This window comes from Strongylocentrotus purpuratus, unplaced genomic scaffold, assembly GCF_000002235.5.
Source record: "Strongylocentrotus purpuratus isolate Spur 01 unplaced genomic scaffold, Spur_5.0 spur5_scaffold_16, whole genome shotgun sequence".
NCBI lineage: Eukaryota > Metazoa > Echinodermata > Echinoidea > Camarodonta > Strongylocentrotidae > Strongylocentrotus > Strongylocentrotus purpuratus.
In genome coordinates, this window is record NW_022145601.1 from 23,008,400 (window position 1) to 23,023,761 (window position 15,362).

Sequence of the window (15,362 nt, forward strand, 5' to 3'; positions counted from 1 at the left end):
TACAAACATATGCTTTGTCCTCAAAATTAATAAATTAAATAACAGAAAAGACCCCAATAGCAAATCATGTATTTAATTGCATTTTTTAAAGCTGTAAACGTGTGTTGCATTTTTCCCCCTAACATTCCTAACTTGAATAAGCATAATTCGAATACGAAAGACAGGTGTTAATTTGAATGATAAAAATGACGCCTCGACAAGTGACAATTAATTTGAATGCTAGTTGAGCAGTTTCTAAATTGAATGACAGATCTATGAAATCCTTCGACCAAAATCCTAAATTAAATACAAAATCGGGAAAATTGAATGATAATTGGCATGGCAAAGCTGATCTGCGCTAACTTAAATGCAAAGTAAATGAATTTGAATGACAAACTCGCGAATTTGGCCGGGAAATCCTATAGTAATCATGAACAGATTATGCCATTGTATTGCTCGCAGATTAAAAAAATAAAGGCCATCGAAATTGCCTTAAAGGTTGAATTTTCAAAAGAAGTTGCAATCGTACTACTACTCTCTTAATTCAGAGGAGACGAATTTCACTCGACATATATAACGTAGCCTAGCTTTGAATGACTGTTTCACTTTCTACAGATCTCCTGGTCCCCGTCTTACAAAGAGTTGATATTGATCCGAATCAATCGTAAGTCCTTGAATCAATCGCAACTATAAAATTGATATTGATTCCATCTTATGAAAATTTACGATTGATATCAATCGCAACTTTGTACATAATAGACAGGAGAATGCAAACTTGCGATTGACTGGAGGACTAATTTATAAGACGGATAACATTTGTGTTTACCACGCAAGCGCCAGGCGAGATTCGATAAATCGTTCCCTAATGCATGCCCTATCGTGAATAGGTAAAAGGCATTGGAAATCGCTGTTCTTAGTCAGACTTCAAAATTTTCTAATAAATTAGCGGCCAGTGAGCCTCCCTCAACGATTTCATCGGCTCGTTTGAATCGTTCAGCCACCCATTCTCTGATGCGACAGTCCTCAACGATTAAAAGGGCATGTTCTCCGTATTCCAGAGGACGTTCAAAATACGTACCCGCTGGCGGACGGTGTTAGCTGCCTATTGACACCAACAGAATACGCAGATGGCATGTTCCGAATGCCCGCACAATGCCGATTATCGCATACATGTGCCGAAGTAATACCAATCGCAGTTCGGCTCTAATATTCGGCTGCTGTTTCTACCCACTTTCGTAACGTCAGGATCGGCAGCGATTAGCTGGCTTGACGAAGGAAGGCCAGGCCGCGCGTACTTTGATTGACAGCTGTATGCAAATTAGAAGTCGATCTTCGGAACCAAGATGGCGATGACTAGAGCAGCGATATAACTACAATGGCGGGAACGTGCTCCTTTAAAAGATTTCAACGTCAACTATACTGATTTATCTAAAGCTATGGTCACAACCCCCCCCCCCCCCCCCCCCCCAAATTAGCCTGCTCAGCGGCCGGGCGGCGAGTTTTTAACCAATTTCGTCCAGGCACCGAGCGGCGGCCGCCAGGGCACCGCTTTTTTTTAGGGCATCGCTCGGTCACCGCTGAAGTTTTAGCGCGGAGTTAAAATTTGGGCGGCGCCTGCTCATTTGCACTCGCCGCCCAAAATACGCTCGGTGCCCGGGCGTCCGCCGACCGGGCACCGACCTAATCGACCGTTCACTGTCGAGCGGTTTAGGCCAAAAATCGAAACCGCTAGGTCAAAAGCTGCCGAGTGGTCATCGCCCGGTCGCCGTCCGGTCGCCACTGGGAAATCAGTCGGTCATTGCGCAGCGAGTTTAAAATCGGTCGGCAGCCTTTGACCTACAACCGCTTAACAGGTAACGCCCGATCAGGTCGTTGCTCGGGCGGCGACCGCCCAGGCACCGAGCGTATTTTGGCCTACGAGATACCAGCAGATGCTCCGCCGATCGATGGGCGATCACCGGTCGACAGGGCATCGCTAGTGCTCTACAGCCTGCTCGACTTCTTCATAAATCGTTGGGCGATGCCTAAATTCCAGCGGCGACCGAGCAGGCTACAAATCGTTTGGTCGCCGCTCTGAGTTGTGACCATAGCTTTAGAGTCGATAATTGTAAATATAAAGTCATTAATGAGATCATGTGATCATATTTATAAGTATGATTTACTGTTGTAAAGTTAGTGTTGCTTCTATTCGGATTAAGTTTAAATTATTATATGACTTAGGCCTACTCGGTGATTATTGAGTAATGTGTTATTCGACGTTTATTCAATGGCATATACTTTGTAACCATGTGAAAAAAAGAATTTACATTTATTTGGACAATAAAACGAATCAAATCAAATCAGGTCAATGGCAAAAAAAGTCAAAATAGCTTTCGGAGATCCCCACAGATATCCATTATTGCCTGGGTGGGGAGAGACAATTATTGAATGTATTGTCAAAAAGGTATTAGTACTGCGGAGGACCCGAACCGTTTATTATGTAATTCACACTCCAGTGACAAATCTACTAGACCACGGAACCTCTAAAATATCTTAATCGCCGCATGATTGTAAACTCAGTTGCAGCTGGAGATTATTTTTTCATGTGCCGTATACAATTTTACGTCAGCATAATAAATGAGATATCATAAAGTAATGTGTGTCTTAAGATTATGAGTTCTAACAATAAACAAAGCAGATATAAAATGAGACCGTATCGCTGAATTATCAATTTCTCATGCATGTTTGTTCACTTCCAGATCTTCCCGGGAAGGTAGCTGCCGACCATGAATTGCAGGAATGGATCCGGTTCATGGGGACCAAGCCCAAATTTGAGGGAGAGGTCATAGGTCACATTAAGGTACTCCATGCTCTCTAAGTGGCAGGGTTGAAAATCCACTCTTTTAAGGATTAATATTAGGCCTGCTTTATATCACTTCGTCGCATTTCTCTGTGTAGCCGCTCCAGCTCGGAGCTGCCGCTCATACAATTTAGGCTTAATAATAAACATGGGGATAGAAAATAGGATTTCACTTTAAAAGCAGCAAAGAGGAAGGAGACAAATTAAGGATCGGTGTTATCCTGAGACCTTGGAAAAATTGATTTATTTGTTATTTTTAAAGCGGAAGTCGGTAGCAACGTTACAATTTCCAAGTACAAATAAAAATATTTTAAAATGTACACGTTCAATAGCAGTTAATTATAAGTTATGAATATAATTTTGTTAGGTTCCGTATTAGAACTCATTGATATTGTTAAATGAGTATTGAGCCTAACCGTGAGCCACAACAGACGGATCTAGTTTTCAAAAATGTGAAAATAGCGGATTTTAAGAAAGTGGGGCTACTGACCTAGTGATTTCAAGATCGGTGTTGAAAGCTGGTGTTGGTGTTGTGAGAACACCAACACCAGCCACAACACCGAACTTGAAATCAGGCTGGTGTTGGGATTGACCTCAGGAAATATGACGTATTTCCGCTAGTCTGTGTTGAGGCTGGTGTTGAATGTCGTCTGCTGAACCAAGTACCGCGGTTGGTGTTGAAGATTTACGTGTTATTTTCCTATTCACCAACACCAGCCCCTAGGGATTGGGAAAGTCATGATTTCAAGTTCGGTGTTGGTGTTGGTGTTGCAGTATACCGCATGTAAATATGCGGACATCTGGCACGAATCTCACGATCATGCCAAGGTAAAAATCCATTGTACAGTAAAAACAGCTGTAAATCATGGGAGCTATATATTTTTTTCAGGGGCGTAAATCCGTACCGAGGAGTGGGGGGGGGGATGATCGGCGATAGCCATTACATACTAGCACGAGCACACGCCCACACTAATTTAGGCAAGCGCGCGCGATCGCGCACGCACAAACACACAACACACACACACACACGCACACACGCACACACACACACCACAAACACACACATACCCAAACACATGTACGTAAATTTATACATGCATACATACATGCACGCACATGCCAAATTTGACAACCATAAAGTAAAAGAATTGGACATATATTTCGAAATACTGACAGCTGCAAACTGTAGTGTTTTATTATAATGAACTCCGAAATAAGACGACACACTTTCAAGTAGTAACATAAAGATTGAGTATTTCGTCAGGAAGATGTGAACTCTTTATTTTGAGTCCCATCACTTAGAAAATGATGTATAATGGTAAGAGGCGTCGCTAGACCTTTTTTAGTTGGGGGGGGGGGTGTAGAGGCCAACGATTACCGACAAAACTAGCCCCCAATTACCGACCAAATTAAATGTCCCAATATTTACAAATTTAACCCTGTATACCCGGGGCCGAAGGCTAAATTGTTTTTCCTACGGACTATCTATAGTACTTGCGTATGCGCAAATGGTCATTTTCCTCGATGACATAAATATACGAATTATTTCGTCAACTTAGTCAGCATCATAGATATATATTTTAATGCAGGCGCGGAGCTAGGATCTCATTTTAGGGAGGGGCGGTAGTGAGCAGGCGAATCACTCAAAGAGTGCGCGAAGCGCGCTCATTAGGGGGTCTGGGCGATAGGGCTACCGCGCGAAGCGCGGAAGCGCGGAAGCTTAGACGTTTCCTTCAATTATTAGGAAAAGAAGACGATTTATTGTACCTTTCTCGACTGTTAACCCTTGTCAATATGAATTCCCCCGCCCCTCCCGCGCAAAGCGCGAAAGCTTTGGCGTTTCATTAAATTATTATAAAAAGAAGAAGATTTGCTGTACCGTTCTCGACTGTAAAAGAGGAAGATTTGCTGTACCGTTCTCCACTGTAAATCCTTGTCTGAATTCAGCCCCCCCCCCCCGACCCCCTCCCCCCCCTCAGTTTCTCCCTCTCTCTCCCGCGCGAAGCGCGGAAGCTTTGACATTTCATTGAATTATTAGAGAAAGTAGACGATTTGTAAAACCGTGTTCGACTCTTATTTCTCGTCTGAATTCAGTTTCCCCCTCTCGCGCGAAGCGCGGAAGCTTTGACGTTTCCTTAAATTATTAGAGAAAGCAGACGATTTGATATACCGTTTTCGACTCTTAATAAGCCTTATTTATCTGAATTCAGTTTCACCCTCTCGCGCGAAGCGCGGAAGCTTTGACATTTCATTAAATTATTAGAGAAAGTAGACGATTTGTTAAACTGTGCTCGACTCTTAATCTTTGTCCGAACTCGGTTAACCCCTCCCGTGCATGGCGCGGAAGTTTTGACGTTTCATTAAATTATTAGAGAAAGCAGACGATTGGGTGTACTGTTCTCGACTCTTAATTCTCGTCTGAATTAAGTTTCCCCTTCCCGCGCAAAGCGCGGAAGTTTTGACGTTTTTATCTATGGACCTATCGCATACCATTGTCCATTGATCGATCAATAAATTCGCTGATACCCAGTTTTTTTTCTCTCTCTCTCTGTTTGTCTCTCCCTCTTTCTCTCCTAGGGACTTCCTAATGATGGCCATTTTAAAACCGCAGAGGAGATCACCACCGTTGTGACGGATTGTATCTTTATCTTCAGCGCGGGGCATGCTGCAACGAACTTCGGTCAGTATGATAACTATGGTTTCCCCCCGGCCTACCCCAGCTGGATGAATGGATCACCACCCCAGGATAAGGTATAGTAAGAGATGGAACAACGATCGAGAGCGCAGATTGAGTCCATTGGGAAATGTATCTCCTGAGATAGACACATTAAAATGATAAATAATTTGCGGCTATCAAACGAGACGCGAAGTTATTTTGTATTGTTTAAAAGCCATAGATTGGAAGCCTTTCAAATTCACCCCATAAAATAAGCAACTCTGAACCTTAAAACACGTAACTTAGCCTTCATCCGATCAGACTCACGCATTTTAGACTTGGGTTTTATTACATTAGTATATTTCTTTGGTGGTGGTGCCAAACTAAGAGTATGGCACTTGAATTTCCATCATTATTATGATTATGATTATCACTATTACTACTTTTATTATGATGATGATGATTATTATAATGATGACGTTTGTTGTTATTATTATTTTTTTTAATCTTTATCATAGTTATTATAATTATTATTGTAATTCTGTATTGTTATCAATTATTATATCATTATCACTTTAAGTATTATCAATATTGTATCACCATTATGATTATTATTCTTATTATCGTTAATGATTATCATTGTTATTACTGTTATCATTATCAAATTACATTTTTATTGTTATTAATTCCATCATTTTGTTGATGTTGTTATTGATTTGATTGTTACACAACCACTTTTGAATATTAATATTCTTTATTTCTCAAGACTCCTCTCACGGAGGCCGACATCATTGAGCAGCTACCCAACAAGGATCAGACCTTGGACAACATGGTCTTCGTGAAGGTCCTCAGCACCCGAGGCAGCAAGCCTCTGGGAGAATTTGAGGTGCAGTACATGCATGGTGCTACCTATCAAAAGGCCTTGAAGAAGTAAGTTCCAGTTTTAAGCATTTAATGACAATGATGATTATAAAGATTATGGTGATGATGATAAAGATAATAATGGTAATAATATTAATGATAATAATACTAATAATGATAATAACTATAATGATACTAAAATCAACAAGTACATGTACTGATAAATACTCAGTAAGAGAGGCAGCAAGACTTTTGAAAACTTCCAGGTAGAGTACATCCATGGTCGTGTCTTTCATGGGGGGGGGGGGGAGGGGGAGTAATTGTTCTCGGGAGGTAGTTGTACCTCGGGGTAATTGTCTTCAGCGGGAGGGAATAATTGTCCTTGGGGGGGGGGGTAATTTTCCGGGGGTTAAATGTCCTTGGGGGTTATTGTCCTCGGGGGTTAATTCTCTGGGGGTAATTGTCCTCGCGGGGTAGTTTTCCGGGGGGGGGTAATTTTCTGGGGGGGGGGGTTATTTCCCAGGGGGTAATTGTCCTAAAACCGTCACAGAGTTGCCAATTCCTGTTTCATTGATTACAACTTTTAAAATGTAAAGCTTTCCTCTTTTTAAACACATTTGGCTAAAACTTTCCCTGATCAGTTACTCTCATTGTTCTGATCTTATCAAAAACAAACCAATTATCATCAGTTTGGCCTTTCCCATTGAGTCAGTAGAGTAAAACTATATATCCATTAAATATTACATGTATATTCTTATTCTCCCCACCCTCTCTCTCTCTCTCTTTCTCTCTCTCTCTCTTTCTCATTTTCTCCCCTAGATTCCGAGCTGAACTCAAACGCATTGGAGAAATAATCGACAAACGGAATGAGACAAGAGAAGAGAAGTATATTTGGCTTCATCCACGCGAAGTGCCTAACTCTATCACAATCTAGGTCCTAAACGTCAAAAGAGAAAATGCATCGAATGGCAATTGACTTTGACTAAAATAGAATAAAGTTCATTATGGATGACCATGTTGTTAGTCAACAGGAGGGTTCTAGCTCCTTCTTTCATTCTCGTAAATTCGACCAATTCACATCGTGACCGCTCCACAAAGTCAACCAGGGCCCCGTCTTATCAATCGCAAGTCCTCCAATAAATCACAAGTTTACATTCTCCTATCTCTTATGTACATAGTTGCGATTGATATCAATTGCAAATAAGTTGTAATTAATCGCAACTGTTAATGATACAAGTCCCAGTTTACCCCCTACATACTTGAGCATAAGACCCCCTTCCGGGGCGGATCAAGGATTTTCCAAAGGGGGGAGGGGGCGTGAAACGTACGAAATTGCGAGCACGAAGCGCAAGGCTTTTGAGGAGTTGGGTGACCGGGAAAATTTGAACCTTAAAGTGGAAATTCAAAGCAAATCACAAATATGTCAACTGATGTATCACTAGAACCTGGTAAGCTAACAGATGGCCATCGTACAAGTATTAGGTCAACTACATATCGGTTGATTTATAAACATACAAATACAACCACCTCCATGCATAGCGGCTGTGATATACGAGAGATTCGCCAGAAAAATAGCGATGTTTTAATGACGTCACAAGAGGGACCAATACTGCCAAAGCGGACGACATCCCATAAGGAATGAACATAATTGCAAAGCTATTATTTGTCAAATTATAATGAGTTTAGTGTATATGGCATTTCAAACCATTCAAAAGGGGGTATAACCAGATTATGATACTTAAAATATTGTGCTCGTAAATAAACAGGATAGGGGTTAATAGACCAGTTTGTAGTTGGCACATGGGTCATAATTATAACCCCAAATATCCACATAAACATAAATAAATCCAACTTTGTGCCTTTTGGAATAATCACAGCTAAATTCATGGAGGTGATTCTTTGATTGATTACTTCCACCTGTGTTCAATAGAATGCATCACAGGTGCATGCATGAATAATGATTACATAACTTTCGTGAGCATGTATCCAGTATTAGTCTCAGTGGGTTTTACAGTTTTGTTCAAGTGACCTTTATCTGCGCATGCGCAGATCAATCCGCGCATGCTCAGATTGTATCTACGATCTGGTATATCAACAATCAAAGAACCAGACTTTCAAATTAAAAACCCCTGGATTGATATTTAGGACGGCATTTGTTCCCTCTTGAAACGCTGAACATACCGTGGTGTGAGTAGCTAAATATACAATGGCGTATTATTTTGTTTACAAGCGACAGATTCCTTTATTTTTGTATCGCTGCATTTGTCATCAAAATAAAACCATGCGCAGGGTTTAGAGTGATGCAATAGATTATACATTTAGCCTGACGATAGTGAAGTAAGAAAAAGAACTCAAGAGAAGATGAAAACACAGGTACTGAAAATAATTATGTGAGATGTCATGGGACATCGTCTGCTTGTGAAAATCATGTCCATACTATGATCTCACACATCTCAGCAGCGTTCGGAGAGCTCTTCAGGTGCTATGCCGGGGCTGTATTTAAGCGTTTTGTAATTTATAATAATCTTTATTTCGAATGTTTCCAAGCATTGAAATTTGAACACCTTGTCGAATCAAAGTTTCAACTTTGCAATAATGAAAATAAAGTTAGCTTTTAAAATCAATGAATATCTACTTTAAGATGCTCTATGATACATTCTGACACCATTGCTTCTGGTCATCTGGCTCCATTTTAACTATTTGGATTAATCGTATCGAGTACGTTGTATATATAGTGATCTTATCCTCATCTTTCTCACTCCTTTCTTTCGCCTCATCACTATGTATTTCTTCACCCTTCCCTTCAATTTGTGTTCCTTCTTTGTTTTCGTTCAATGAATTTATTGATAAATATATGCTTTTGAACATCCTTATAGCATCCTTATATAATTCAAATAAAGCATTCTTGAATTACATAAATGCATTATTTTTTTGTTTTATAATACTTTTACATTTCTTAAGTGATTATGGATTAATCTTTTGAAGATACAAATTTCTGTTTGCATAAATGCTAGATAAAGTGCGTATTTTGAGAATATTATGATGAGAAAATTAAAACTTTTAAAGGTAATACAAAGTTTTGGTATGGGGTCATGAATTTGGTTCAAATGTACATATTGGAAGCATATACGATCCTACAATATTCAGTGATCGGTGTCGCGGTCGAAATCGACTCCAAAGTTATGAAATTGTAAATAATAAACACTTTATGTTGAATAGCTCCCTCTCAAGGTCAAGATATAAATTAAACTATTAAACAATGTTTATTGACTAAAATCGACCGATTAGCTATTCTCGTTCGGAAATTATATACCACAACTACATACTCTGAAACTTTCATGGTCGCAGCTACCATTGTACGGCCATAGGAGCTATTTGAAATTTATCCAAATTTACCGGGAGCACCGGTAAATCTTTATATTTAATTTTTCTCGAAAGCAGAAGTGTTTTAGGGGCTAAAATTTCTGGTGTTTTTAATAAACCCACAGGGGCATCCAAATAAGTCAAAATTGTAAAGAATCACTCTCCACCCATTTTTCAAAATTTCCCAAAACTTTGTAATACCTTTAAACATTTTTTGTTGTATAACCCATATACCTGGAATTTATGTTCCTCGATTCTACATGACTGTATTTGCATGTAGGTACCCATTCTTTGATATTCTGTGTCGTGGTCGTGTTTTTATATCTAGTATGCTAATATTTTTTGTTTCAACGGGGAATTTATGTTAATCATTTGTAATACTTGTGGTATCCGGAATGGTTTTGTATGCCAGTTTGCATGTTATATTCTTCTAGTTCTAGTTGAGTGTAGATCAATTCAGCTATTTTCTATGTACGACTCGACACGTAAAATGTCCATTGGTGTTTTGTTATAGGGACGTGTAGGATTGATTATTACAGTAGTCTAGGACTCTAGAGTTTATTTTAGATGTGTGTCTGTATGATCTCATTTGTCATTTGAATACAGATTATTAATCAGTTGACCTTTTGCTACAATGTATATGTTTTTTCATTGGTGCATTTTCATTCACAAAAACTGGTGTGATAATGTTGATCATGAATATTCCCTTGTATTTACGTAAATTCATTATACGTGTGTTTATTGTATGCACTTCTCGTGATAGTTTAACTACATATTATATATTTATGTAGCACATAATTCCATACCATGCATATTTTGCATATTGTAGTTGTATAAGCATAAAGGCAATAAATGGTGGAGAAAACTCTAAGCTATTGTCTTCAATGACTTCTTTAATGATGCTGACTATAAATGTGAACTGATTTGCTAGTGTTTTTTTTTTACTGTTTTCAATATGCTGGATTCGCAATTCACAGCGCCATCTAGTGACACCAGTTTTTATTTTATTTTACATGGTACATTATTATGTTATATGGGGGGGGGGGGGGAATTGCGCTGTTTCAAAAAAATATAATTGACCCTTCTCACAACGTTTTTGTAATTTTGACCACTTTTTGCCCAAAGGGACTGGTATGGTGACTTTGGCAAAGTGCCAAAAGTGACAAAGTGACTTAGTTTGGTCACTTTTGATATTAAAGGGGCAACTTTTCCAAACTTGTTTTCAGCAAAGGAGCTTTGATGGGCCAATTCTATGTTAAAATATACCCTGATGCTAGAGAAAGTGGTCAAATTGACTCCCCTCAATAACGATTTGGTCGATTCGGTCACTTTTGGGGCCAAAACAATAACAATTACCAAAAATAATGATTTAAATCTGTCCTGTTGTTTGATATCTTTTATCAGGCCAAACATTTATTCTACCAGTCTATACATATCCCCGGCCCCCCCCCCCCCCCCCCCCCCACTCAGAGGTCGGAATGACCGCATGCGTGTTGCCAAAATGTCCGGTAAAGGGGTACTTTTCGTGCGACAAAGTCCGGCCCGAGAATTGTAAAAAAAAAGGGGTGTATTTGACTTTTCACCCGGAGATTTCTTTAAAAAGGGGTGTTTTCTTTTTTCTTTCATCTCTTTGGACTCCTGAGAAATTATTCCGAATTTAGGGGGGTACATTGAGCATTTTTCCTGATTTAGGGGGTCTCCAAGGCAGGAAAAGTCCGCGAAAAGCCCGCGAAAGGGGGGTTCGGAAATGTTGGCAGTCCTCAGATAGGGGGTGCTTTCAAAAAGAGGGTACGAGCATATGCGTACCCTAAATAACACTGAGTGGGGGGCCGGGTACATATCATTACAGTTGCCAAGATATTTATTATAACACACGACCTTGGCACGTGGCCCTCAACGGCACAATAACGTGAAAGTCCAACAAGTGCATATTTTACCCATGTTTGGTCAGAATAGGATTAATGATTGTCGGGTTATAAACTTCAACATTTGTTATTATTATTATTAGTTATTCAGCATAGCAAAGTGTATACAAAAGAATTACATAGAAGAACAAATCATCAAAACTAAAGGATGAAAATCATTTTTTTTATAACCATCATTGTGATTCCCATGAGCATTTACAAGTTGCCAGGAATGGGGCAGGCAACTAAATCACCGGAACCGTGAAGGTCCCCCAACAAACAACAGCTTGGAACCTTCGTCTCACCCTCATCTTCAGTGGACAAGCCAAAAGAACAACATGAAAAACAAAAACAAAAAACTTTAGGAAGGTATTTCTGTTCTTAGACCCAGACCTAGACTAAGACAAAAGGGATATTTTAAGTGCATATAAAGCCCATCTGTCTCAAAAGTTAGACTATTTTACCTCACACCTTACTAAGAACTAGTGGAGGACATAGTGCCAGCGGTTTTTTAAACCTTTCTATATGTTTATAGGTTCCTTCAATAAAAATCAATGAAAAATATATATCCATATGAACATGTATAAATAATGATAGTCGACTTTAGAAATTAATAAAATTATTAGAAAGCAAGCTACTGCATACATTTTTCAAAACTAATCACTTAATTAGTGGGCCGTGAATACAAATATTCCTCTTGCGTACAACATTATTTGGAAAGTTCAAAAGTAAAGAGAGAAAATTCAATTACTAGTCATGGCTCTTTAGTAATAGGAGTAAGTTTTTTTGTTTAACCCATTATATATTAAAAGATAGGCCTACATCCACACATCTTCCTTTATTGTTGATTTTTCAAGTTGTCCACATGAAGAGTGACATTTCGTGAAGATGTAGATCTCGTTCTAAAAATGATTTGTCTTCCTTTTCTTTCTCTAATCGTTCCTCAGTTCTCCTTCCTTAACCATTTCCCTTATGGAAATGGATATCCCTGGCCCTGCAATGTGTTCTTGATCTGACAACTGAGGGCATCACATAAGAGCAACACCACAACAGCCAAATTAAAAATCCCCCAAAAATGTGATTTAAACAAATTGATGATTATCCATTTTTTGAAACTTATTTCATTTTCAGTTGTTATGCAGTTGAAGTTGATGTTCTGTATCATGGTTCCTTCTTGTGTGTGTTTATGTAGCCATAATGCAATCGTAAATCTAAATTCATGAAATGATTAACATAAAATGGAGAGTAGTACATTACTTCACTGTCTATGTCTTGGTATATGCCCCCCCCCCCCCCCTGCCTCCCACTCAGTGTTATTTAGGGTAAGCGTATGCATGTTCCCTCCCCTGTGTGTAAAGTCAATACGGGCCAATATTTTGTGTATTACGAGCCAGACTTTGTTGCGTGAAAAGTAACCCTTTAACAGAGATTTTGGGAACATGAATGCAATCCCTCCATTCCTGGAGTGGGGGGGGGGGGGGGGGGGCGGGGGTATATGCAAGATATATCTACTGACACAATCGGATTCTTACAAAACAAAAGAAATACTAAAAGAGGAATTACAATATAATATATACAATATTTATTAGCCAATGTGACAAACATTGGTAAAGCAATGTTTATAAATTCAATATTAAGAACGATGTAAATTCAACACAATCATGAACTTCTGTACAAAAATAACCATGATTTAGTTAAACAAAACTGAAATCAATGAACCATTATACACAGATTGAACTTCTTCAAAATGATGTGAATACATAATTCAACAAAAATGAATAAGAAATGTTTTCTCTTTACAATGATATAAATATCTGTTACATACATGTTTATGAATAATTACAGGAGTAAAACTGAGCAAATCTTAATTTCTGAATCATAGTAAAAGTTCATCTCAATAAGAACAGAAAACTTCAAGCTTTTGTTCCCATAGGAAAGAGAAAAGTATGCCGCAGACCTGCCACAGACCTGCCGCAGATCTGCCGCAGACCTGCCGCAGACTAAAAGTCTGCGGCAAAGAGTATGCCGAAGTATGCGGCAGAAAGAAATTTTGCTGCAGACTTGCCGCATACTAGTATGCCACAGGAACAGTCTGCGGCAGATCTGCGGCAGGATGAAATTTTGCTGCAGACTTGCCGCATACTAGTATGCCACAGGAACAGTCTGCGGCAGATCTGCGGCAGGATGAAACTTTGCTGCAGACTTGCCGCATACTAGTATGCCACAGGAACAGTCTGCGGCAGATCTGCGGCAGGATGAAACTTTGGTCCATACTTGCCGCATACTAGTATGCCACAGGAACAGTCTGCGGCAGATCTGCGGCAGGATGAAATTTTGCTGCAGACTTGCCGCATACTAGTATGCCACAGGAACAGTCTGCGGCAGATCTGCGGCAGGATGAAACTTTGCTCCAGACTTGCCGCATACTAGTATGCCACAGGAACAGTCTGCGGCAGATCTGCGGCAGGGCGAAACTTTGCTCCAGACTTGCCGCATACCAGTACCCCACAGGAACAGTCTGCGGCAGGTCTGCCACAGGAAATCCCATTAAAGTCTAATAGGGCCAATTGAAACCAATCATCTCATGCATATTCATTATTACTTTACACGTGTGACAGAAAAATACATTTATCATGATTTGTTAAGCAAATTAAGACAATGCACATCATTTTTGTGATTTCTATTTTCCTTTTGCCATTATTAACCAATAAATTATTTTGTCTGATCATGTTACAATTACATTCACGTTTAAGCAATAGATATATTGATTACTAACCAAGAAACTATGATTACTAACCAAGAAACAATATACATATTTAGTATATATATGTGTACGAGCCTGTGTCACTTTATATGTTACTCTTGAATACACTTCAAATGATCAATGTGATGAAGTTAATACAATTGAGAATAGAATATACCTAATTGGTAATATCGATATATATTGGTATTACCTAATTGGTAATATCGATATTGCCAATATCGATTATGAAGTATCAATCAGTTTATCACTGGTTCTTCTACATGCATACTTTATTGCCACGTACTGGAAAGAGTATGCGGCAGGTCTGCAGCAGGTCTATATGAGATATGAATATTCATGACGAAGAGTCTGCGGCAGGTCTGCAGCAAGTCTGCGGCAGACCTGCCGCAGACTCTTCATCATACTGAAAGAGTATGCGGCAAGTCTGCAGCAAGTCTGCGGCAGACCTGCTGCAGACTCTTCATAATACTGAAAGAGTATGCGGCAAGTCTGCGGCAGACCTGCCGCAGACTCTTCATCATACTGAAAGAAAATGCGGCAAGTCTGCGGCAAGTCTGCAGCAAAACTAATTTGCATGTGAAAAAGATGACTGTCTGCGGCAGGTCTGCTGCAGACTCTTCATCATACTGAAAGAGTATGCGGCAAGTCTGCGGCAGACCTGCCGCAGACTCTTCATCATACTGAAAGAGTATGCGGCAAGTCTGCAGCAAGTCTGCGGCAGACCTGCCGCAGACTCTTCATCATACTGAAAGAGTATGCGGCAAGTCTGCAGCAAGTCTGCGGCAGACCTGCCGCAGACTCTTCATCATACTGAAAGAGTATGCGGCAAGTCTGCGGCAAGTCTGCGGCAAAACTAATTTGCATGTGAAAAAGATGACTGTCTGCGGCAGGTCTGCCGCAGGAGTATGCGGCAGGCTCATTTCTTTCCTATGGGTTATGCTTATAATTCTAAAGGCGGTAACATACAAGGTATATCTTTTATATTATTTTTTTATA

At 39.6% G+C, this 15,362-nt stretch overlaps 1 protein-coding gene across 1 annotated transcript in view; it reads left to right on the forward strand.

Annotated features, from left to right (window-relative positions):
• LOC754628 (arachidonate 5-lipoxygenase) overlaps positions 1-7,805 on the forward strand; it is a 32,235-nt gene extending 24,430 nt beyond the window's left edge. The window contains exons 9-12 of the mRNA XM_030987068.1: positions 2,718-2,818; positions 5,396-5,569; positions 6,241-6,404; positions 7,155-7,805. Coding sequence (XP_030842928.1) covers positions 2,718-2,818; positions 5,396-5,569; positions 6,241-6,404; positions 7,155-7,269 — 554 coding nt within the window. The 3' untranslated portion in view covers positions 7,270-7,805. The remainder of the gene's footprint in view (positions 1-2,717; positions 2,819-5,395; positions 5,570-6,240; positions 6,405-7,154) is intronic.
• The last annotated feature ends 7,557 nt before the right edge of the window (positions 7,806-15,362 follow it).